The 25,242-nt window shown below is 40.4% G+C and overlaps 1 protein-coding gene across 5 annotated transcripts in view; it reads left to right on the top strand.

Annotated features, from left to right (window-relative positions):
* Positions 1-23,302, top strand: part of LOC136238615 (cGMP-specific 3',5'-cyclic phosphodiesterase-like) — a 29,626-nt gene extending 6,324 nt beyond the window's left edge. Inside the window, exons 3-29 of one of the 5 annotated variants that reach the window (XR_010693088.1) lie at positions 34-148; positions 222-334; positions 385-454; positions 502-564; positions 685-1,214; positions 1,258-1,347; positions 1,406-1,474; positions 1,542-1,631; positions 1,682-1,819; positions 1,868-1,920; positions 3,440-3,503; positions 3,556-3,585; positions 3,634-3,694; positions 3,741-3,808; positions 3,857-3,949; positions 4,002-4,052; positions 4,653-4,799; positions 5,374-5,481; positions 5,532-5,641; positions 5,686-5,773; positions 10,137-10,237; positions 12,453-12,530; positions 12,584-12,647; positions 12,698-12,772; positions 21,043-21,161; positions 23,021-23,104; positions 23,161-23,302. Coding sequence is in view for 2 of the 5 variants with exons in the window: in XM_066029181.1 (XP_065885253.1) it covers positions 43-148; positions 222-334; positions 385-454; positions 502-564; positions 685-1,214; positions 1,258-1,347; positions 1,406-1,474; positions 1,542-1,631; positions 1,682-1,819; positions 1,868-1,920; positions 3,440-3,503; positions 3,556-3,585; positions 3,634-3,694; positions 3,741-3,808; positions 3,857-3,949; positions 4,002-4,052; positions 4,653-4,799; positions 5,374-5,481; positions 5,532-5,641; positions 5,686-5,773; positions 10,137-10,237; positions 12,453-12,530; positions 12,584-12,647; positions 12,698-12,772; positions 23,021-23,104; positions 23,161-23,265 (2,649 nt within the window). In the remaining 3 variants the exon portion in view is untranslated. Of the gene's footprint in view, positions 1-33; positions 149-221; positions 335-384; positions 455-501; positions 565-684; positions 1,215-1,257; positions 1,348-1,405; positions 1,475-1,541; positions 1,632-1,681; positions 1,820-1,867; positions 1,921-3,439; positions 3,504-3,555; positions 3,586-3,633; positions 3,695-3,740; positions 3,809-3,856; positions 3,950-4,001; positions 4,053-4,652; positions 4,800-5,373; positions 5,482-5,531; positions 5,642-5,685; positions 5,774-10,136; positions 10,238-11,292; positions 11,393-12,452; positions 12,531-12,583; positions 12,648-12,697; positions 12,773-21,042; positions 21,162-23,020; positions 23,105-23,160 lie in introns of those variants that run through there. The other 4 variants (XM_066029181.1, XR_010693089.1, XM_066029183.1 and 1 more) reach the window with 4 other exon arrangements.
* Positions 23,303-25,242: the final 1,940 nt, after the last annotated feature.

Here is a 25,242-nt window from a genome sequence, read left to right as displayed (position 1 = left end):
GTGGAATTAAACTGATTTGTTGTGTGTTTCTAGTATTTAGACATGAAGAATTATGATGCAGCAGCTGCATCATTCAGAGCTGCTATTGGTCAAAAACTAGACCATAGCAATGCTTGGAATAACTTGGCACTAATGTATGACAACATTGGTTAGTAATCTAATTATTTTGTGGGCTGGATATCCTGCACTGGGGGAATAACATAGTTATCACCATATTGTAGGCCAGCTGCAAACAGCTGAAGAAGTTTGGAGGGAAGCCATAGATGTCCTCCCGTCAACATCCACATTTTACTACAGTCTGGGCAGCTTACTGGGCAGAACCGACCGTTGCCAGGTAAGGTTAAGGTAGCTAGAGATGTGGAATGACAGAACATGGCACTACAGGATGCTGAGAAATACTTGAAGAAGGCAATAGACATTGATCCTCATATCAGCAGTTACCGTGGCAATTTGGGTAACCACATGTACCCCCAATTTAATAATATTACTCCATATCAACAGGTGTATTATACCATAGGATGGGAGAATATCAGCTAGCTGAACGAAGCTATAGCAACGCGGTAAGTCGCGACCCAAACAACCAGTCTGCCAAACAAAACTTGCAGAAATTAATGAGTAAAATTAGGGAAGCCTTATAAACGATGCGTGCAAACAATATTTAATGTTCTACATATTTGGTGCTAGGACAATCAATTATAATAACAATAATGGCAGCGAGAGAGTTGAGCAGTAATGATGTTACAGCTTGGCTGGATGCTCATCCTCATTTCTGTATGCGATATTACTCGAAGAAGTATGGAAACACGCCCCTACTTGGAGCAGACCCCTTCGCGGACCCAAGGAAGGATATTTCCAGAAGGAAGAGCGTCCCTTCCAGGAAATCTTCACACGAGCTGAGAAGGATGGACAGAAATGAGCTAATTATGGAGTTAGTGAGGGACATTGCAGACGAGCTGGACGTGAACAGCCTGAGCCACAAGATACTTATCAACGTCAATATCTTGCTAAATGCAGACCGCTCCTCGCTGTTTCTGAGGGAAGGCCAAGGCGATAACTGTTATCTAGTGTCACGTTTGTTTGATGTCAGAGAGGGCTCCAGCGTAGCTGAGTCGGTGCATGATGAATCAGATGCTATTCGCATCAAATGTGGAGTTGGTATTGTGGGGTATGCAGCTGAAACAAGAGAAACTGTCAATATCGCGGATGCCTATGAGGTAGCTGTGCAAATGTTGTAGGTATTATATAACGTTATTGCAGGATGAGAGGTTTAATAAACAAGTAGATAAGATGACAGGATATGTTACAAAAAGCATATTGTGTACACCTCTTTCAAACAGTGATGGGCAGGTAGCTAACAGGATGGTAGTGTTGTGTGTTACTATACATATTACATGTCTGTTCACAGGTTATCGGTGTAGCCCAAGTTATTAACAAATCTGGAGGCAGCGAAATATTCACTCCATCAGATGTTAAAGTGAGCCATTTGTTTAGATGTTTAGTCTAGCTAGCTACATGCCCATTGGTTATCACTTGATCCACAGATCTTCAGAACATACATGACATTTTGTGCTATTGGCTTGACTAATGCTAAACTGTATGAGCAATCATTGATGGAGAGCAAACGGAGCAGAGTAAGTTGTGCTCAATTCTGATTGGTTTATTTGATTGCTAGTGGCAACAGTTGCTGCTCAGCTTAGCAAAGAAGTTGTTTGAAGATCAAACATCACTTGACCGGATGGTGACACAAGTCATGCTACAGGCTACTGAGTTGGTGAAATGTGAACGCTGTACTGTGTTACTATTGGATACCAATAAGGAGGTGGGTATGAGGTAGCAGTTACCATGGTTACTTGGTGACAATTTGTAGCATATCACGTTTTCTAACGTCTTCACTGGAGGAGGAGACATCAAGTGTGGCAGGTAACACTATTGTAGTTCATCAAGGGGTTAAGTGTTGTACAGAAGGAAGGATGTTTGCTAGACCAGTATTACAGCTAATGATGGTTCCCAGGGATTGTATCCGTATTCATGTCCTGCACATTGTCCTGTGTAAATGGTATGAGAAGACTTTGATGGTGATAAGCTTGACAAATTCATATCATTACCATGAATAAGTTGTTTTTCTTGTTATTTAAACATCAGGTAAAGCTGTACTTCACTGGACAAACATGTTAACAACACATTGGTACATGTGTCAACAATAAAAATATTATTTTTAATAAGTTAGTTTAAAGTTATTAATTTTAATGACTCATTTCAGCTAATGATGTGGGCAGGCTGTTCCAGATACAATCTGTCAGATAGTCGTGCCATGATAACAGGCTATGCTTTCCATAGCTTAAGTGCACGGCAAGCATGAAGTTACAGTAGTAATGGGAGCAGCCACAAAACAGAAGCCTTGTAAGCCATTTTAGAAATCTTCATAATCTCTCTGTATGGTGGTTATCTGTGAATACCAAGTTGTTAAGCAATGAGATTATCTTCTACTTGCTTACATAAATTTTGTAGCATAAATCTATCAACACTTTCTGGCTATAACTCTCAAGTCTTGCTCATGGTGAACCCCTCGTTGATGGTGAGATGTTTACATAATCACTAGCCAACCTAATGTACCTCCCACACTTTTCCAATTGCTTCCTAATTGTTTCCTTGATAATAAAGAAACACAACTCTTTCATAATAACAATATGGAATTCATGAGAAAAACCTTTGCAGTTTTGAGACAGCCATCAAATCCCTGTCACTGCAGATGATATACATGACCCCTCAGTGATCTAACTACTTATCACTGGACATCTCAAATGTTACTTGTTGTGTTTAATTGTGTATCAACCCTTAGTGCACTTTCTGATGGTAACAATTAATTGTTTAATGAAGGAATTATAGGGAGACAATAATTATTGGTTTGTCCACAAGCAAATGATCTCATCACTAACTTTGTACTTGTACATTATTTTCAGCCGAATTTTGAGATTCAGGATTTTTAATATTGCATGAACTGATCCCCATGGGGTTTTGTTGATCAATAATGAGCTTTATCCGAAATTACGTCACAGACATAAAAATGGCCGCTGTAGTGTGGGGACATTCGTAAAATTTGTATGGGCAACTATGGGAAGAAAATATTTGAATGGCAATATCTCAGCCAAGAAGGAAGATGTCGAACTCTAACTAGCAGGTATGGCTATAAGACATTACAATAAGTGCATAAAAGCGACTTTTGGTTGATTTTCAAAACAACACTAGATTCCTATTCTTTCAGCTAATTTATAACCATACCCGATATCTTCCGTCTTAACTGAGATATTGCCATTCAATTATTTTCTTCCCATATATAGTCGCCCATACAAATTTTACAAACTTCCCCACACTACAGCGGCCATTTTATGTCTGTGATGTAATCTCGGATAAGGCTCATTGCAAATCAGTCTCTTTTCAGGAGCAGTGAACAAGTCACTCCGGCTTGTGATGAGGTGGTGAAGGGTGTGGCTCAGACAGGAAAGGTTTGTTGTTTGTTCGTTGGTTAGTAGGTCACACTATCGTTACTACTTGTAGCCATGCCGACTACAGGATGATCAACAATTGGTGAGTATCACATGATATCACATGATCATCTCATGTGATCTCATATAGCTTGAGGGCAATATCAAGAGCCTGTTGTGCATGCCAATATACAACGGAGATGATATCATTGGTATGACTTCCATATTTACCTCATCGCTATGACAACATGCTTGTAGGTGTTGCTCAGCTAATCAATAAACTAAATGGTTTGCCATTTGATGAAAATGATGAGAGATATTTTGAGGTGAGTGAATGAATGTGATGCTTGGTATAATATAGTGACATATTGTAGATGTTTGCAATATTTTGTGGCCTGGGTATCCACAACGTGATAAACTATGAACAGAAGTGTAAGGCTCTGGCTCGCTACTCTGTAGCACTAGAGGTTAGCATTACCGTCGTCATCATTACAACTCTGATCACCCTCCCCCCTACAGCAAATGTCCTACCACACAACGGCTAGCAGTGAAGATTCTGCTTATTTGGCGGTTAGTGTGCTCAAGTGTGGATAAGTGCAACTAGTCACTTATCCACTCTGTTGGGATATAGATAAGTTTGGGAAGAGTGCTTAGCACAAAGTGATCCAATATGTAAGATTTGTCATAAATAGACTTTAATCCTAGACATTCCTTTATGGTACATGTAGTTATCTACTGTGTACTAAGATCAGTGGCGTAACTAGACTTGTGGCCCAGTGCAATAAGTTGAAGTCGTATTCACAAGTAAAGCTATTAAAGTAGCTAAATTATCGAAGCGATAATTGTTTCTAGAGGCGCTTATACGGATAACCTGGCAGTTTGAAGTAATTTCACAATAACAAAAGGTAATATAGCTGTTTTGCAGCCAAAAATGTGTGCTGTTGTCAAGGTCTCGATTGATTATTCGATGAAATAGTCTTTTCTGCTACTCTATTGCTAATTCCGTGGGCGTGACTTGATTGCTGACACCCGGGCCTGGGTCCGGGTAGGCCCGGATTTAGTTATGCCACTGAGTAAGATATTCACTTTCCTAAACTCAACGTGCACACTGTTAACCCAAACTCATCTACAGTGTGTATATTGTCACTATTGTACTAACTGTTGCTATAGACTGCAGTGGTGCCTGTTGCTAAGGAGATGGACTTGTACTCATTTCAGTTCAACGACACAAGTTTATCAGATGATAAAACACTGCTAGCATGTATCTCAATGTTCAGTGAACTGAATTTGATCCAGTCATTTAATATTGATTATAAGGTATAGTGTTTCTATGACGATACATATGGTAGTTTATTGTTTCAAACATGGTATAGTGTTTGTCATAGTATAGTGGTGTTAGTTTCAGTTAGTGTTTCAGTGACTTGTAAGGAACTGGTTATTGTTGCAACTACTGTATTGTTAGCTTTCAATAATATATTTTCAGCTTAGAGTTATGTCTTGTTTGAGGTTATTGTGTGTACATTGTACCTTTTCTCTGGACCCACTGGTATATAGGTTGCTTTTCACATGTAAGAAATACATTGCTCCAGTCTACCCAGCCATATAGTGGGTACCTGGTGTCAACTGGGGAATCAACTGTCCGTATCTTACTTAGAAGTGTTGGGGGTCATTGTGCAAGTTTAAGTACTGTGTAACCTCTGTCTGGGGGAACATGATACGTTAGTTACTAGTCCTACCCCAGGAGGATTTGCCTTAAGTACCTAATAATGAGTGGTACACCACAAGTACCTCAGCAGTGGTTCATTGATTAGCTGTGTTTTGGATATCTACAGAGGTGTATGTGGTGTGTGCATGCTTGTGTGTGTCTGTCTGACACATTGTCTCCTGGTAGGTATTATGTAACTGGCTGTATACAGTGAGACGGAATTATCGAGCAGTCAAGTACCATAATTGGAGACATGCCTTCAGTGTATCACAGACCATGTTTGCCATGATAACGGTACAGGTTACCATGGTAATCACACAGTAACTTATTGTTGTTAATATTAGAGTGGTAACCTTGGAAACGTGTTGTCACCACTGGAGACCCTATCACTGATAGTAGCATGTTTGTGTCATGACATCGACCACAGGGGCACCAACAATGCCTTTCAGGCCAAGTATTGTTACAAGTTGTTGTTAATTGTTGTTACACTGTTAATAGGAGCTGCTCACCACTGGCTACTCTGTACAGCACTTCCATCATGGAGAGACATCATTTTGCTCATTCAATTATGATCCTTAATAGTAAGGTGAGTCTGCAGGATGGGGGAATAACCTTCTGCCTGCAGAGTGGGGGAATACTCATGTATGTATCTGGGGTCAAAACACAGTGAATTTATCATCATACAGTACAATAATACTGTATATTAGGGACATCAAAGGTGTGGGGGCGATCCATGGTATAATATAACCCAAAAACTTGCCACGATTTTTCCTCACAACAACATGACAGTATTGGTTGGGTAAAACCAAGCCCAAAAGTGTCTTCAGATCGACCCGAAACATTTGCGTCAAGTTGCTACAGAATATAGGAAAAAATTATTCAACAGAATTTTCTACTGCCTGCCTGCCTGCCTGCCTGCCTGCCTGCCTGCCTGCCTGCCTGCCTGCCTGCCTGCCTGCCTGCCTGCCTGCCTGCCTGCCTGCCTGCCTGCCTGCCTGCCTGCCTGCCTGCCTGCCTGCCTGCCTGCCTGCCTGCCTGCCTGCCTGCCTGCCTGCCTGCCTGCCTGCCTGCCTGCCTGCCTGCCTGCCTGCCTGCCTGCCTGCCTGCCTGCCTGCCTGCCTGCCTGCCTGCCTGCCTGCCTGCCTGCCTGCCTGACGTCTTCAGTCAAGCGTAGCGGAAAAGTGGCTACAGTTACAGCCCTAATTTTTTTGTAGAAACGTTTCTAGTTCGCTTAAGAAAAAACCTTTGGTATATTGATAAACATACAATGCTTGCGCTATTGTCTTACCTTTTATCCTTCTTTACCATGGCCATCAGTCAAGGTTCTACCGCTGAATGTTAATAGACTACAGTACGGCTTCCATACCAGTGTATATTGCATCAAACTATTGGAATACACGTGGTCGCTGGTTGCACCAAAAATACATGCATAAGTGACTCGCTGTTGATATCGATCAGAGAGAGCAACTCACGACGAACTATATAGCAATGTATAAGTCAATAAATATAGTTTATTTAGTAACAATGTTAAACCGAGTCGGGTCATCCAGGTCCCGCTTTACAGATTATTCGGGTCTGACCCCACATGCTAAATTAAAGGTGGACATGTTACTGCATGTCATAGTGTAGCTCTGCCTCTTTGTGAGCCACGCCCACTTACATAAAGTACTGTCTGTAGACATATGGTAGCCACGCCCATTCATCAGTCCGTAGGTATGCACGAATCCACATCCATTATTGTCTGCAGGCTTATGTAGAGCCACGCCCACTGATCAGTTGTTATTGTATGAGTCATAATCTAGTACAATAGTGCTGTGAGTAACTCAGCAGATATTTAGTGGTCATGAGCTTGCAAAAAAACTTCACAAACAAGTATAAGAAAAACATTAGGAATTTTAAACTAGAGTATGGACAGTGTATAGTGCTGCAATAAAAAGTACTGAAACAAGCTGGATTGGAGTAGTACATAATGTCCAAATACTGTAAAACAATAAGAAGTGAATATCCCTACTGTGGCATTATACATTGTCCCTAATCTAATTTAAAATTCCAATTTTTTTTCTTATACTTGTTAAGGTTACCCAGTAAATAATTTTGTAGGTGCTTTGCTTATAGTTCTGCTTTAACTGTTTTGCACGGAAGAACACACTAAAATAACATGGCATATCAACGTACAAGAAATACCAAAAGCGGTGATACACTCAACAAGAGAGGCGCTTGTACAGAAATGTAGGCACTAAACAGCGAAACTGTTGAGTTGCTATTCATCAAAAACCAGGTTTCATGGGAAGCCAGCCCATGATATTTAGCATTAATAATCTATTATTTAGTGATTTCTAGGTCCAACTAATCGCCATTATCCTTGAAAGATACGATAATTAACCAGCCTCTAGTCAGTTTTCCCACAAAGTCTTCACGACAGGACCTAGATAATATAACCACCCATTGACACTGCCATAAAAATTTAGTACTAATTAGCTGACAGCTGCTATTTTTGATGAATAATAACCACATTAAGCTGTAGCGCTAAATGCTGGTTCAACCATATTGCAGGGACTTAATTTTATGCTTGACTACCTTCTGCAGTAAATTATTAACACTCACTTTGTATGATTCCTCTGCTATTATCACGTGGCTATACAACGCTTTAAAGTGGGAGTTTGTAAAAGACGGAATAAGGAATAGCGGAATAACGGAATAACTCGCATCACAACGAATGGGCATTTATATGGCTTATGCAATGTTAGGGTGATTGTACTGTTACAGCTGTGAACTCATCCCTCGTAGATATCCTTACAAGGTAGGGTGATTGCGTGTACTGTTACAGCTGTGAACTACACTGCTTCGTCACTCATAGATGTCCTAGCGAAATGATTACTATACAATTATTCAATTCAATTATTAGCTTTATAGTGCAATGTTACAGGTGTACATGGTTGTACAACAATAAAAGTGAGTTTGTATACAATTGCACTAAAGGTAATCTGGTAAGTACCAGATCCCATAACTTATACGCTCTTACTACTACTACTGTATGTAGCTAAGCTAGAATATACAGTAGTTAGCTATTAGTTTCGTTTTCGAGTCTTCATCCCTCCACTGGAAGGATGAAGACTTAAAACGAAACTAATAGCTAACTACTGTATATTCTAGCTGTGCTAGCGCAATGATACTTAGCTACATACAGTAGTAGTAGTAGTAAGAGCATATAGTAATCACTTCGCTAGGACGGCTATGAGTGACGAAGCAGTGTAGTTCACAACTGTAACAGTACACGCAATCGCCCTAACATTGCAAGGATATCTACGACGGATGAGTTCACAGCTGTAACAGTACAATCACCCTAACATTGCATAAGCCATATAAATGCCCGTTCGTTGTGATGCGAGTTATTCCGTTATTCCTCTATTCCTTATTCCGTCTTTTACAAACTCCCCTTTAAAGTTAAGCGCCTAACCCGTAACCTTAAAGCTGTAGCTACCTTATTTATCTAGCATAAGAAATAGTGTAATAAACTTGTCAGTGACAATACTCCATACTGTATGTGTAGCAGCTGTGTACGTGTGAGGTTGCTGGTTATTATATGACGTAACTAATTAACTTATTACAGCACTTATTTTTTAAAGGCTAGTCATATACAGTAGGTCTTTCAGCCATTGTATTATCGGTGTAATGCTATTAGGAAGGCCAGGCAAACCTGGTTGTTTCTCATCCCCACCCTCATCCCTACCCCACCACCTCTAATTTTTATGAATCACATGCACACATATTTTGATGCTACTGTAGAAAAGCTGGCTATCATTTTACAACACAGCAAATGTCACTTTCACCTCAGAAACAGTGGTAAAACATAAGTAGCATTTCTTAAATATAACATTTATAGTAACAGACAGCTTGATTTGGGGTATTTTCTTAATGAATAATGAAAAACGACCTCCCACAATCTTTGTGGATGAGAAACAAGTAACATCAAGTTTTCCTGACCTAGGGACACCTGTTACCCTCCAGTTGTTGTGTCCCTAACAACAACAGTAATCAGATACTGTAGGGTGGTCAGTTGGTTTCTTAGTACCGACTTCCCTGATAAACACTTCATGAACATGACATGTGTGATATTGTATTGGATAACAAGAAAACAAGTTATGTTACTTCTAAAAACCAGGCATGCAGTTAATACTCCCATTCTAACTAAACAGGTAATTAATCAACCATGTATATAATTTAGTTAATTCATGTTATTGATTCAGCTAGATAATTAGATTTTTGTTAGACACTGCTAAGGAAGCGTAATACATAACAAACTGCAAATTATTCACAGAAGTATCTTCTCAACTGCTGTGACAGTGTGTTTTTCTCATGCGAATTGTATGGAGGAAGTCTCAAGGTTGCCCTTCATTTTTCATTCATGTAAACATGCCCCCTTTCTCGAGAAAAAAATTTTGATCAATCGTATTTCAGCCAATTAAGATAGAAGGTACAAAACTCAAAACTAACAGGTATGGTTATAAATAAAAAGACAGATTTATGCTATAGTCGAAATCTACAATCAAAAAGCTTCCAAGATACTTAATGTCTTATAAACTTACCTGTTGGCTGTAGCTCCGTTTTTTTTTGTTGTTTTTCTCGGTTAAAATATGACCGATCAAAAAGTCTTCTCCACAAACATCTGTATTAAAGCCCCCCCCCCACTATTGGAATTACATTTGTGACATCATTTCGGATATACAGAGGTCATTACAGTAACCATGCGCAGCAGCTGGCCTTCAGTTGGCTGTGGGATGTGCGCCTGGTTAACATGTAGTATTAACCTCTTATGCCAACAAAATCTATACCACACGCACGCATGCACCACATACACTCACATACACACGCATGAATGCACACACTACACAGTTATGTGTGCACACTACACACTCACACTGTTACAACCACACATCTACCCCTTACAGGGTAACAACATATTCAGTGGACTAGAGGAACAGGACTACAAGTTAGTAGTGAACATGTTGGAGAAGGCTATTCTAGCTACTGACCTTGCTGTGTACTTCCAGTGAGTAGTGATCATGTGATCCCTCTACCTGTGTCTGTAATGATCATGTGATCCATCTAGTAATGGTGTTCTTATAATCACAGTATATTGTGTGACTGTAACATACATGTATTATGGTTGACAAGAGATTATATTGGTTCTGGGTACATTCAAATAACACATGGATATGATTTCCTGCTGCATAAGGACTACAATAGATTTGCTCCTATGCTATTAACAAGAGTTAATAATAGTAGGGAAGGAGAGTGTCTAACGCTCAATAGGCCTGTATAAAATGAGCGCGTAGAGCACCCCGCTTATTATCGTATATCTTTGTAATTTCCTATAGTGTTGATGACCGCAATAAACACGTTATGTCACATTTTGTATGGCCTTGCAAAATCGATAGTTGGTGAGAAAGCAGTGATGCGAAGATGGCTACTCCAGTGAGTGATGGAAGAACCAGAGAGAAATCGTTCATAACTTTCATCTGGCGCTTTTTCTTAGGTTGGGATTCTTCAGGCTGTGTTTCATCGGCGCCGCTTCTTTTCCTTGCCATTGCTTTCGTCTGACACTTCTTCTTGGTTACTTCCAGCTCATCACTCCTCGACCGACGCTTCTTCTTGGGCCTTACCTCGGGACGTGGCTGAACGGTAGATTCGTGATGCAATTCTACCTGTGCTTCCGAGTGTGCTTCATCTCAGCTTTCCTCATTGATCTTCTCTGACGCTTCTTCTTGCTATGCTGAACTGTTTCTGCTTCAATTTTGGCCAGTACCGAGGGCTGTTCATCGTAAATCGACATGTTTGATTGCACACGCTGCCTCGCACGTTGCTCATGAGACTGATTCGTGAACAGCTAGTAGTATCGATAATGTCCTTCTGCGGCTTGCCTCATTTCACATCTCCCTTCATGCAATCAACACGTCTGGCCAAGAAGCCAGATTGTCTTACGCGCTCATTTTATACAGGCCTATTGAGCGTTAGACACTCTCCCTCCCTACTATTATTAACTCTTGCTATTAATAGTTACAGACCTACAATTATTTCCATGGTAAACATTAATTATATCTGTAGATGTGTAGTGAAACAATACTCTGATACCATACAAGTGCTGTGCTCTGTCAAGGAAAGAAATCATTGATTTAGGGACAAATAAGGAGTTACGTCCAAGAAGGTACCATATTAACTTGATTTGTGCCGCACCCTTGAGTAGTATTACAGTGTGGTTCAAAGGGTTTCATCCTTGTTTTTGAAAACAATTTTACTTGTACCACACCCTTGAATAGTACTGCAGTATACTTTTGTAAATATTGCTCACATACTATATCTTGAAGGTATAGTCCTGATTAACTTACATGGCTGTCACACAATTGAAATTCCAGATATAAGTTAGTTAGTAAACTGACCGCAGAACACAAGCCATGACATGGTTGTGCTTGAGCAAAAGAAAGGTCTAGGAACATGTTGTGATTGTTGTAATGACGTATTACAGAATAGTTAGTAGTGGCAGGTTTAAAACATTAGTAGTGCATTCTCAAAGTGTGGTACTAATTAAGGTTTTATCCTTACAAAAAATTATACAACCCCTGCAGCACAAATCGAGTAATAAAATCCAACCCCTTGCAACGTAGCCAACTGAATAGCAACCAATCACCACTCATTTAGTCAGGGAGGTTACCCAATAGGTTACCCTAACTAATTTGATTGTTCTATTAGAGCATTTTACATGATAGTATCAGTTTAGCTGCATGTTCAATTCCTGCTTGGAAGATTGTCTCTTTTTCAAGATATTAGTAATTTTGGACCATCTACTGTGGGACCTGTAATAGTTGACTATAATGTTTTCCCAAACAATATGTACTTGGTAACCACAATGGTGTCAGGTTGTGATAAAGGTGTTCAGATAAAATGATAACTGAAGCCAATACATTACACACTACAGTTCAAATACTCTAATAGAACATACACTTGCAGTATAATTTCAATCCTTGGCAAACAAGTTGCTACAAGATAATGTCATGTACTAATGACACTGTAGATTAGTCATTTTACAGCCAGCTAGTACAGCCACAAATTTGAGGTATGGGGACCTATACTATAAAAAAATGTTGTTCATATATACCTCAATCCAAAGTCCTGGTGGGAGCAAGGCATCCTACAGCAACTACCACTGTCTTGACATCATTTTTATTGTGTCAGAGTTCACAGTGATCGGTCACTCGTGTTATTTACAGGAAGAAGGATCAATTCACACAGTTAGGGAAGAGAGATACATCCGAGTGGAGTAAGGATTGTCATCATGAACTGCTTAGGTGAGTAGTGTCTTAACTAACTAGCATCATGTTGTCATGGTTACTGTTGTTAGGGCGATGATGATGACAGCATGTGACCTAGCAGCCATCACTAAACCATGGGAGATACAACAGAAGGTGAAGTACACCTAGGACAGTGTAGTAGTGTAAATATGGGATGTGTGTAGGTGGCTGAGTGTGTAGCTGATGAGTTCTTTGAACAAGGAGACAAGGAGAGGAATGAGCTACACCTGGAGCCAATGGTGAGTGGTGAAACATTTAGCCAATTACTTGAATGCAGGATTATAGAGAAACTTTGACAAGAGACAAAGATTTTAGGCCCCTAATTTATAATCTTACCATAGTGAAGCTGTGTGATAATCTGCCTGGCTCCATAAAGAGGAAATGTCTATATTGTAGCAAAATTACCAAAATATCCATTATAATATGGTGCTCCGTTTGTTTCAAAATTATGCCTATTTTTGATGGGTCAATTTTCTGCAAACCCCAAACTTATTCGCTTGGTGTGCTGTTTGTTTCAAAGTTATGCCTCTTTATGGACTTGGTTTTTTGTAACACATAAAAATCGACTCAGTTTTTTGAGACATGCAAAGATGATTTGGCATCAGAAGGAACATGCAAAAATATCAACTCGGTAGCTATTTGTAGCTGACCCGCAAAAATACAATAGCTACCTGCATAGGTTGTATCTGCGTGACTGCAACATTTTACGGAAAGTCGTACTCTGGCTTCAGTTGACTTCAAGCGAGTGTTTTGTTGTTGGTAGCTCGCTAAGTGTCTAAGCATGTACTAGGAAACGTATGCAGCTATACACTAGCCCTTGCAGGATTGCCTCTCCCTGTCCACATGCAGTCTCTGATGTGTAGCTGAGATCATCCAGTACTATTCAATTATTGTTGTTATTGTTGTTGTTGTTATTGTTGTTGTTGCTGTGCAGACCTCAAAAAGAGCCGGTATATGATGCACAAAAGGGGTACAATTACTATTGTCAATTACAAAACAAAGAAAAACATCTTATGTTGATTATACAATATTTACTATACACATTGATAAATTATTAAACAGTTTCTAGTCCAGCCAGGCTGTGGTTGAATTGGTAAATCTCTGTAAAATCAATCACGTGTTGGGATAGTGAACAAGTGTCCTCTCCAAATCACAAGTAACTGTTACAAAACTCTGATTTTAGAATATTCAGTCATGCACAGTCTGGTCATCTTACACACAAAGAGATATTGATGCCATCAAAAATGTACACACACACTTTGTACCTAACAACTGTTCTAGATATGCCAGCATCACTGAAATGCTACCTTAGCCAGATGGATGAATGAACAGAAAGCTACAGTGTTATTAAAATTATATCTCACCAAATTGATAATAATGCAGATGATTTCCTTATTCCTATAATGCTATTACATTCATCACACCAGAGGCCATGACACACCAGAGGCCATGACAAAAGATTTTTTAACCTGATGGCTAAAAATTCCTCTGCAATTATCATTTGGAATCAGTTACATTGCAAGAAGTATTTGGTATTGTTGGTACAGGTTTTTGCAATTGAATTCGTCGCTTTTGTAATAGAATTTGTCGCTTTTGCAGTTAAATTCGTCCGTGGATAAATTCGTGGATAAGTTTGTCCCACGACACAACACCCGAATTCAAGCTGTCAGCGAGACTAAGCCTGCCCAAATCTTGTTATTATATCACGTGTACAACATCAAATAGACGCACACAGTTAATATTAAATATACAGTTTAATATATTATCACAATTCCCATCCTTTCCGATCAGCGTCCACGATGATCAGTTTTATCTCTGGGACGTAGTCTTCTGGACCATGGGTCCTCTCTTTCTGGACTGTCAGGTGACACAGGGTTCTCGGTATCACAATGTCTCTTTGGCTGATCTACATGTTCCATTTCTGTAACATTTGACTTGTCATTTTCCACATCTACTATATCAGCAGGGCACAAACACACCCGGTTCAGTGCAACTCTAATTGACTGTGAATTAGGCTTGCTAACAAGCTTCACTTGAGCACCATTGTCATATAGCTTAAGTACTCTGTAGGGGCCTTTGTAAGGACAAGCAAATTTGTAAGCCTATACAAACACTCGATCACCAACATGTACCTTTACAGGTGTAGCTTTCCGATCATAGTACTCTTTCTGGGATTTCTGTGATTTCTGTATTTCACTTTGAGCCAGCTTCCAAGCTTTGGTAAACCGATGACAGAATTCTGTCTTATAGTCACGCAGGTCTACAGTACGTCGATCATCTGGGGCAGCAAGTACTTCAGCTGCAGGCAGACAGGGGTCTCTCCCATATAACAAATAAAAAGGACTCTCTTGTGTAGACATCTGTACACTGCTCCTGTAAGCAAATAGTACATATGGGAGCTGCTCATCCCAATCCTTCCCTGAACGCTGTACGCGTTTGGCTAACATATCAGTAAGTGTTCTGTGGAACCTCTCCACCAGCCCATCAGTGTGGGGGTGGTAGGCAGTTGTGTTGGCCTTCTTTATGCCTAACAGCTTATACACATCAATCATTATCTTAGACAAAAATTTGGTACCCCATGACGACTAATAACATTCTTCACTAGCAGTTCTGCAATCGTCAGAGAAGTCTGATTTGGGGTGGCAAAGACCTCTGGCCACTTAGTGAGATAATCCATAAAAACAACAGCGTAGGCATTTCCTTTTGAACTCCGGGGGAACTTGATCACATCTACACCAACTCAATCAAACGGTCCATTGACAGGAATGGGTGTTAGTGGTGGCTTAATAGCCTTTCCTACATGACGTGAAGCACATTTCTCACAAGATCTACAATACAGTGTTACCTCTTTACGCATCCCAGGCCACCAGTAAGTTCTGCTTATTTGACCAAAGACTTTCGCATCTTGCAAATGTTCACCAAACTTTCCATCATGAGCCTCCATGATTATGTCACGTCTGTACTTAACTGGGGGTATCACGCGTAGCGTACCACCTGTGACCATATGATATAGAACATCATCTAGTAAAACATACTGTTTCTTGTTTACCGTAGATTCCCTAAAAATTCGGCAGAAATAAATTAATTCCGTTCATGTCTGGCCAAACAATTAGGAAAAAAATGTACAAACCCGGTGCTATTGTCGAATTGTTAGGGATCTATCCCTAATACAGTCTGCACGTTTCATGGCTATGTTAGCTATTTGCGATCCGTTTACTGCTTACTTTATGAATTTCTTTCTACAGGAACCAACAGGAATGCCTTGAGGCTGAGCTGACGATTCCACAACACTCACTTGGCCACAGCGCTATATACTATGATTACCTACATTATCCAGGAGGGATGGTCAATGTCATTACTACATCGCTTTTGAATACAATCACCCAGACGTAATATTAAGGATTTCAACAATTAATAAAAATAGAAACCACAATCAATAATATTATTAAACTATCTCGTGATAAATCTTGCTACTAGGTGCTGCATGAAGTGCTCCATGACTTAACAAAACATTATCTGAGGGTATATCATGTTACAAGGAGATGTGAGGCCAGGAGAGATTTTATTCTGTGAACAGAAATGATGGTTTTGCAGTAGCTGTGAATGATGTCACAGGATGATATCGTTGGGTACGTTCCCTGAACAATTTCACACTTGGTGCTTCATCCAGAATCGAGATAGAATATTGTGTGAGGTCACTGGGAATCCTCAGTAGAATATTGTGTGAGGTCACTGGGAATCCTCAGTAGAATATTGTGTGAGGTCACTGGGAATCCCCCCTCAGTACTCAAGAGACCTTCGTCAACTAGTAATCCAAGTGCCAAAAAATTAGCGCGCTTATAACTAGAAACTTTCCTATGCTTGCCGAAATTTAGAGCACATTGTGTTCAAAGCACGGGGAGTGCTGAATATTTAGAGATGCCGAAATCTACGGTAACACCAATTCTCTGGCAGCATTCTCATTTGTAGGTAAACTTCCATTCTTCAAAAATTCTATGACTGGTCTTAATTCATCATCATCCATCTGACTCTTTACTAAACCAATCCTCTCCCCATCCTGATCTGAAACCTCGGGGACTGAGAGTGTGGCAACTAACTTTTCATCAGGTTCCACAAATATCTCTGACTGAGTGTCAATGGGTGTACAAGACAGAGTGTCAGCATTCTGATTGGTTTTACCAGGTCAATAGTGCAAGTGTAAATCCATCTCTTGGAGTGCCATTCCCCACCTAGCCAGTTTACCAGAAGGATGTGGGGTGTTCAGTAGAGCCTACAAAGCTTCATGGTCAGTATACACATCACATGGGTGTCCGTACAAATAAGCTCTGAAATGCTTGGTAGCCCAGACCACTGCTAAAGCCTCCAACTCTGATATTCCATACTTGGTCTCATGCTGTTGCAATGTTCGACTAGCGTAAGCAATTGGAGCAATCTTCCATTCAACTGCTTCTGAGAAAGCACAGCACCCAGGCCCACTCCTGAGGCATCAGTTTCAAGAATAAATCTCTTTTTAAAATCTGGGAAGATTAAGATTGGGGCAGTTGTCAACAATTGCTTAAGCCTCTCAAATGCTTGCTGACAACTTGGGGACCACTCAAACAGGGAGTCTTTCTTAGTAAGTGCAAACAATGGGCCTGCAATCTTAGAAAATCCAGGAATGAAATGTCTGTAATAGGACGCCAAACCAACAAAAGATCGTACCTGTTTAACACTAGTAGGGACAGGAAACTTCTCAACAGCTTCAACTTTACTCTTATCAGCTGAGATCCCTGACTCTGACACAACATAACCAGGATACAGTACTTCTCTCTTCACAAAATGACACTTCTTGGGTTTCAGACAAAGATTTGCATCTCGCAGCCTGTTAAACACTTCTTGGAGATTTGATATGTGCTCGGCAAAACTCTGTCCCATCACTAAAATATCATCGAGATATACCATACACTTCTCATTGATCAGTCCCTTCAACACTCTACTCATCAGTCGCTGAAATGTAGCTGGAGCATTACACAATCCAAACGACATCACAGCAAATTCATATAGTCCATTATGTGTGACAAACACAGTTTTCTCTTGGGATTCTTCTGCCATGGCCACCTGCCAGTATCCACTAGCAAGATCCAGTGTGCTAAAATAAGTGTGGCCCAATAAGAGATCCAAGCAGTCATCCCTAGGCAGTGGGTATTCATCAACTTTCGTCACAGAATTTAGTCGGCATTAATCCACACGAAATCTTGTGGTACCATCTTGTTTTGACACCAAAACAATGAGACTCACCCATGGGCTGCTGGACTCTTTCACAACTCCTTGGGTCAACGTCTCCTGTACAAGGGTCTCTACCTTCGGACGCAATGAAAATGGTATCCAGCGAGGAGGTTGCTTAATCGGGGTGACTACCCGTATCAACCACATGCTGAACTAGTTCAGTTCTTCCCAACTCCAGGTGATACATTGCAAAAACATCAGCGTAGTCTTTAATCAGTGACTGTAACTGGACTGCATCAGCTTCATCCAAGCTCCACAGATACAGACTGGAGAAGTGACTCAACTCTGGGCTGCAGGTTACACAACATAACATCTACTTTGTCATCACTCACTGGCTCAAATTGCCTATCCCACAGTCCTGGAAAGTTCTCACTAGGTACTTCAGTAACGGATGACAATGACCCCACAACATGTGCAGCTTCTAAGTGAACAGGACACACACCATGATTCTCTATAAGCACCTTAATATATCCGTCACTGTTAGGTTGAACAATGGAGGTAGATACAATCACATCTGACTCTCCACTCTGACACTTTCCAGGTTCCAACATAAACAAATATGTTCCACTACTAACAGCACCAGCTGAAATTTGAGCTTGTACTACCTTAGCATGACGGGCTGGCAAACGTGTGGCCCGTAACAGCTTCACTTCCAACTTCACTTCCAGCTTAACAATAACACATAGCTGAGACTCCCTGGACTCACCAGGTTTCACATTGGTCTTTATAGACTCTACCTCAGCACACAGCTGAGACTCACTGGACTCACCAGACTTGGGATCACTGTTCATCTCAATAGACTCAACATCAGTACTCGACTGAAATTCATTAGGAACATCAGACTTCAAACTATTGCTCTCCAACCCAGCACTCAGCTGAGAATCACCGTTATTACCAGATGTCAGTGTACTATTGGTCTCAATAGACCCAACCTCAGCACACAGCTGCAACTCACTGGACTTCAGTTCACTGTTGCTCTCAATAGATTCAACCTCAGCACACAGCTGAGACTTGCTGGACTCACCAGACTTCAAATTATTATGACCAACTTCAGCTGCCATACCTTGGACAACAGCTGGAATGAAACTAGGAGCCTCTGCTCGCAAACGACTACTCTGGGACGAACACTGAGACTTGTCCCATACTTGACCTTATAACAATCATTACCCTTAACTTCACTCAATTCACTGGTTACATGATGATTAGCACCATTACCAGAGGTAGTACCAGACTGCTGCTGTGATTTCTGCTGATGACCTCGAGACTCTGCAGGTTTCCCTCTTCTCTGCTGAGGACAGTCCTTAGCCAAGTGTCCTACCTTAGCACACACATAACACTTACGACTCAGTGTCTCACTATGGCTGTAGCAACGATAGTGGTTATTGTCAGGCTTCAACTGGATTGACTTACTATTACTGTCTCGGGATGATAAATCCCTTAACTTGGCCTCTTCAAAACATGCCTTGATCCACAACTGATCACATGATCCTTCAATACCAGCCACCTTCACTTGGATCTCAGGTAGGAGTCCAGACACAAACTGGTAAGCCAATACTGCCTTACCCATGGTTTCAGCCTCTTGACTACCTTAGTTAGCTTGGGGATAAGCCTCCTGATACAACCTGCTCAAGTCTTGTGCATAGTCATCCACTTTCTCATTAACCTTCTGCCTACGACTGTGGAGCAATCCACTTTGTACCGATTGTATTCGGACTGGAGTAAATCTTTGTGACATAGCCGTCACTAAACTGTCATATGTGGATCGTTGCTGAGTTGTGCAAATTCTGTAGAAGGAATAGGCCTGTCCTTGTAGTCTCGTCGCTAGGTTAGCGAGCTTAAAGTGAGAGTCCCATCCGCAGACAGTCGCCACTAACTCAAACTGCTTGTGCCACTCCTTGAAGGTTTCGTTCTCATTACTCCCACTAAACTTGGAAAAGGGCTGGACTTGAGAAGGGTGTAGCAGCGTCACTGCAGACTGTACACTAGGGGTGTGTGACGTCAACAACAAAGGCGAGTTCGAAGTTGAGACTAAGTCCAAAGACTTCGCCACACTCACAGTAGTTGTAACATCTTCACTAGACGAACTCTTGCCCACAGTAAGTTCAACAAGTTCTACAAACGGTGAGCTACCACTGCTGATGGTACCTTCAACAGCGCTGCGCAATGAGGCCTCATTACTGCGCCCAGTGCTTAACTGAACTTGCAGTCTTTCGACTTTATTACGTTCAGCAGACAAACGAACAAAATTCACACAATTCAATTGTTGTTTAGCACACTTTAACTCTAATAGAAGCCTACCATTTGCTTCCCGGAGCTCCGTAATCTCTTGTATCGTGGCCGCCTCCTTCCCTCCAAAATCTTCATTTGCCTGCTCAATTCTTTTCTTAACCTCACTCAATTCTTCTTCAACAACTTCTTTCTGTTGACTCAGCTGAAACTCCGCTTCCCTGCTAGCATGTAAGTTCTGACGAAGTTCGTCCTCTTCATTCTTCAAAACTGTCAGCTCCTCCCTTTCCGTATCAATTTCCTGTGCGGTCTGTGGGTTTTCACCATGTAGTTTAGCATTCTCTACTTGTAAGGCTTGATATTCTAATTGCAGGGTGTCCAGCTGGATTTTAATCGCTTCAGTGGCCATTAGTGTGCTCTGCTTCTGTTTGGGCATCTTCCAAGTTCCAGTCATCTGCTTGTTTACTCGCTCTGACTTGTTCCTGTGTTGTTCGCACAGCGGACAAGCCCCCAAATGTAGCAGTTTTTGTATATTGGCATGTTAACAATACAGACACTACACACGACACAACACCCGAATTCCAGCTGTCAGGAGACTAAATGCCCCCCAAATCGCCCAAATCTTGTTATTATATCACCGCCCAAATCTTGTTATTATATCACGTGTACAACATCAAATAGACGCACACAGTTAATATTAAATATACAGTTTAATATATTATCACACAAACGGAACGAATTCAATTGCAAAAACTTGTAATTTGTTTACTGTCTCTATAACCAAATAGTCACACCTAAATACTTAACATGTGCAGTGTATATTGAGCTAATATTGGCTGCTTCTTGTTAGTGATTGTAAGAAATTCACATTTTTGTTATTAGTTGAACGACATTTTCCAGTCAGCTTCCCATTGTTCCAAAGTATTTAAGGTGCTATTGTAATCTGTGACAGTCATCTTGTGAGCAGATAATAACATATCATCTGCATACAGTTTTATCTTGGATGTAACTCTGTTAGGAAGGTCATTAATGAAGCAAAGGAACAGTAGGGGAGTAAAACCCTGAGGAACACCAGATAGTACTCCAGTCCAGTCACTTTGTTGACCATCAACTATTACACATTGAGATCTGTTTAAGGTAAAGTCCAATTTAATATATATCTCCACGAATGCCATATAATAATGGAGCTTGTGAAATAAATGGTGATGGGACACTTTGTCAAACACTTTTGAAAAATCTAAAGATATTATCAGACTACTCTCCATTATTCAAGGTTTCAGCAAATTGCGTTAACAGTTAACATATATTGGCACTTAAGCGACACAAAAGTCATGTGGTGGTCACATGTTATGGTGACATAAACGAGCAAAATAATACATGTCAATAAACTATACATGTGTTCCAGAATTTTTGAACAAATGCAAGCCAAGGAAATGGGTCTGCAATTGTTAGGGATAGCTCAGTTGCCCTTCTTAGAAATGGGTACAATATGCACCCTTTTCCAATCAGATGGTAAGGAGCACTGGTTTAACAATTCTTGGAAAATAAGAGTAAGTGAGGGGGCGAGTTCACTGGATTTCTTCAAAAATAGTGCTCGAAATTCATCAGGTCCAGTAACCTTGTGAGTCTCTAAGGATTTAATAGTTCAACAACACTATTAGTGTCAACCTGAATAGGTCTGGTGTCAGTGGCTCACTCATCAGTGGGGGTGTTTCCATTGTGATTGGTGTAAACATTGAAGTGTAATAATTATTACAAAGTGGATATAGTGCCGGCACCGGTTATGAACATGAACGGCTATATGGTCCATCATTTAACTGGATTATTAAACACACTGGTCGTATAAAGGCGAGCTAGGGTTGGCATGCATCCAGTATGCCCCGAGTAGTCGACTTTAAGGAATGCGACCATTAATTTGCCTCAAGTCTTGTACTTTAGGGCACGCAAAAAGTAGTTGTTAGGGTTAGGGTAGGGTTCAGCTTTGGTTTCTTTTTCACTCTTGTTATATATAGAACTCACTTCAGTTGGACGTTTATAAGGTAGAAACTAAGGGAGGTGAGTAGTTGCAGCACCGGTGGTATGGTGGTTACAAGCATGGATTATGAGTATGGGTGCCCAAGTTCGAGCCCCAGCTGAGGCAACTTTTTTTTTTCGCTTCAAGTTTTTTGTCTAAGTTTTTTTTAATGCACGTGACTGCTTTACAGTTTCTTTGTAACAGAACTTTCAGTCTCATCAATTTAGTATAGTCCTCCTCAATGTAGTATAGTCCTCTTCAATGTAGTATCCGGAATTTTCCTTGAACTAAGCTAGCTATCTGCAACAGACATGAAAATGCTTTAATATTGAGTTATAGCGAACCAGTAAAAACTAGAACATATTTTTAGGCCCTTAGCTAGCTACCAACACACTGGACCATTGAGGCATGAGGCTAGCATGCTACCTCACATCATTGTACATCTTCTTTCGGTTCTGTTACCTTGTCTTCTTCTCTTCACTTGCCATCTCCGGCTCGGCCTTTAACATTTTATCACAACTACACTTGCTCAAACCCAACTGAAGCCAGAGTACTTGTTCCGTAAAATGCTGCAGTCATGCAGATACTTACGTGTCAGCTACAAATACCGAGTCGATATTTTGCATGCTTTTTCTGATGCCAAATCTTTTTTGCATGCCTCAAAAGACTGGGTCGATTTTTTATGCGTGTTATAAAAACTGAGTCAATTTTTTCGAATCAACCCATTAAGAGGCAAACAAACAGCACACCATATTATAATACAGTTGTTCTTCACAATACTTTCAAGGAGCGATATGTTGTTTTGAGCACACAAAACAGATTATATTGATTTTGATAAGAAATACTAGAGCCTGTTGAAAACGATTAAACCTTGAGGCTACGTTGTCTAAATATTCCACCAAGTCCCACTCAATTCATTGTTTGTTATATCACTGATACAATTAAAACAGAAGCCATGTCCTAACCATACCACTTTGTGTAGGCCATGATGGACCGCAAGAAGAAGAGTGATCTTCCTAAGATGCAAGTTGACTTCATTGACTCAATATGTCTACCAGTGTACTCGGTAAGACGTAAAAATAAACTAGTTTGTGCTGACATCACTGTTGTCATGATTACCAGACATTTGCTAACATGACAGAGTCACTACAGCCATTACTACAAGGTATCCAAGACAACAGAAGGAACTGGGTTGAACAGAAACAACTTTGTGTGAATGGTCATTGAAATGATATTTATCATAATATTACCACTATATAAGGAATTAGTGGTAGTTGTATTTCTTTGCCTTTAGCTATGTCACCTGTGAGGGTGTGGTATGGTCACATGATCACACTAACCTTGTCAAGATGTACAACATGACCACACCCAGCCATCACATAGTAACAGGAACTTGCCTGTAACCAGCAATTAGTAATATCACATGTATACACTACTACAAACATGTGATGGGAAGATTGCAACCATGTGGTGTCTGTCTACAGTGTATGTAACCTTGAGCTCTAATTTTTAATGGGCGCTTTCAAATTTTTAACTGGTATAAGGAGGTTGTCCTTTTTCAGAGGTAAAATTATATTCGATGAGCTTATAGCTACCACCACAGTCTCAGGGAGACTCTATCATCCTACTGCACATCTTGCGTTGTCACTGAAGAGAACTAGGACAATGATACATGTACTTAACTGCAGTTGGCAAAAAGGCACATCTCGGGACGAAGTCGCATCACACCTAATATTCTCAAAATCATTACTGAAATTTGTGCTAAACCAAGGTTTTTTATATATATAAGTGATTGCTGTATATTATAGCTATATTATAATTATGGATTCTAAGTTGACTGTTTCATTAGAGTAAGTGACTGCACTTGATATCATACAGTACAGTAGTACTGTATATTAGGGATCATGGAGATTTGGGTTTTTCTGACCAAAAAAAATCACCAAAAACCACCTTCACAATACCATCCTGGCACCTTGGCAGTATTGGTTAGGTATAACCAAGCCCAAAAGTGCCTTCAGTATAATCCTAAAGGCTTCCAATAATTTGTTACTAAATTTTTAAAATATATATTTAATGAAATTTTCTGCTGGCTAACTGCCTGATGTCTTCGGGCAAGTGTACGTATGTCAATAACAGCTAAGGCTATGGGCTTGATTTTTTCACTGTTCGATGTCGCTTCGTTCAGAGATGTACCTTTTGGCATACCACAGTACGTACAATGCATGTATCATGGACTTACCTTTGTCCTCCTTTGTGTCCTATTTCTTTTTGCTGACAGCCCAAGGTGTCAATTCCATGGCTTCCCTACAGTACGTTTATAAATGGGAGTCATCCATATTTTCCGTGGTGACTGGATTGATAGCAGAGGCAATATATTATTCTAACACTGTTCTTCGTTTGTAACGCTGTGTAACAGGCTGAACATGACTGAAAGCGAAGTGTAATGATCACTGCACTTTTGAGGCAGTAATTGATAGTTGGGACGTGCGAATTATCATATTTCCATGGTGACTGGATTGATTGCAGAGGCACTTCTACTGTTTTTTTGTGTGTAACAGGCTGAACATGATTGAAATTGAAGCATAATGGCCACTGCACTTTCAAAGCAATATTTGATAGCTATGGCACGCGTTCAGATGAAAAAATTAATTTTGGTTGCCATCCTTTCTTTTGATGCGGTATGTGTGGGTTCACCAGTCAACAAAAAAAGTAAACAAAGAAAAATAAATTTCAAGTTCAATTAGGGATCATGAAAAAAAGTAGGGACATCACTGAGGGAGGGTATTTGGACAACTTTGTCCAGTTTTAAGTTTTAATAGTTTAAATTTTATTGTGTTTATAAAATGGAGGTGCTGAACAGGCTTCACCAACACTTTGTGAGCATGAACACAACCACGGCATGGTGCTCTCTTCAAGGTCTGGTGTTGAATATGCAACAAGCTAGCAAAGTACAGACTGAGGAATCATCTAAGTGGCACATAACCTTTGCTATCCCAGAGCTTTGTATCTTGCTATTTCTACTGGTGTAGTGACCGGAAAAGCTTGAAGAGAAATAGGTCAAGTGTTGCGGACCTACATGACTGCTCACACCAGTTCCATCACCAAAACAGTTGTGATCGCAGAAAGCTGTACTGTGAAAAAAGAGGGATATAAGATGGTATTTCCAGTGGCTTATTGAATACAAAAAAGCTTGGTACAACCTGT

Source organism: Dysidea avara, chromosome 11 (assembly GCF_963678975.1).
Source record: "Dysidea avara chromosome 11, odDysAvar1.4, whole genome shotgun sequence".
NCBI classification, from domain to species: Eukaryota; Metazoa; Porifera; class Demospongiae; order Dictyoceratida; family Dysideidae; genus Dysidea; species Dysidea avara.
This window is presented reverse-complemented; position numbering and strand designations above follow the sequence as displayed.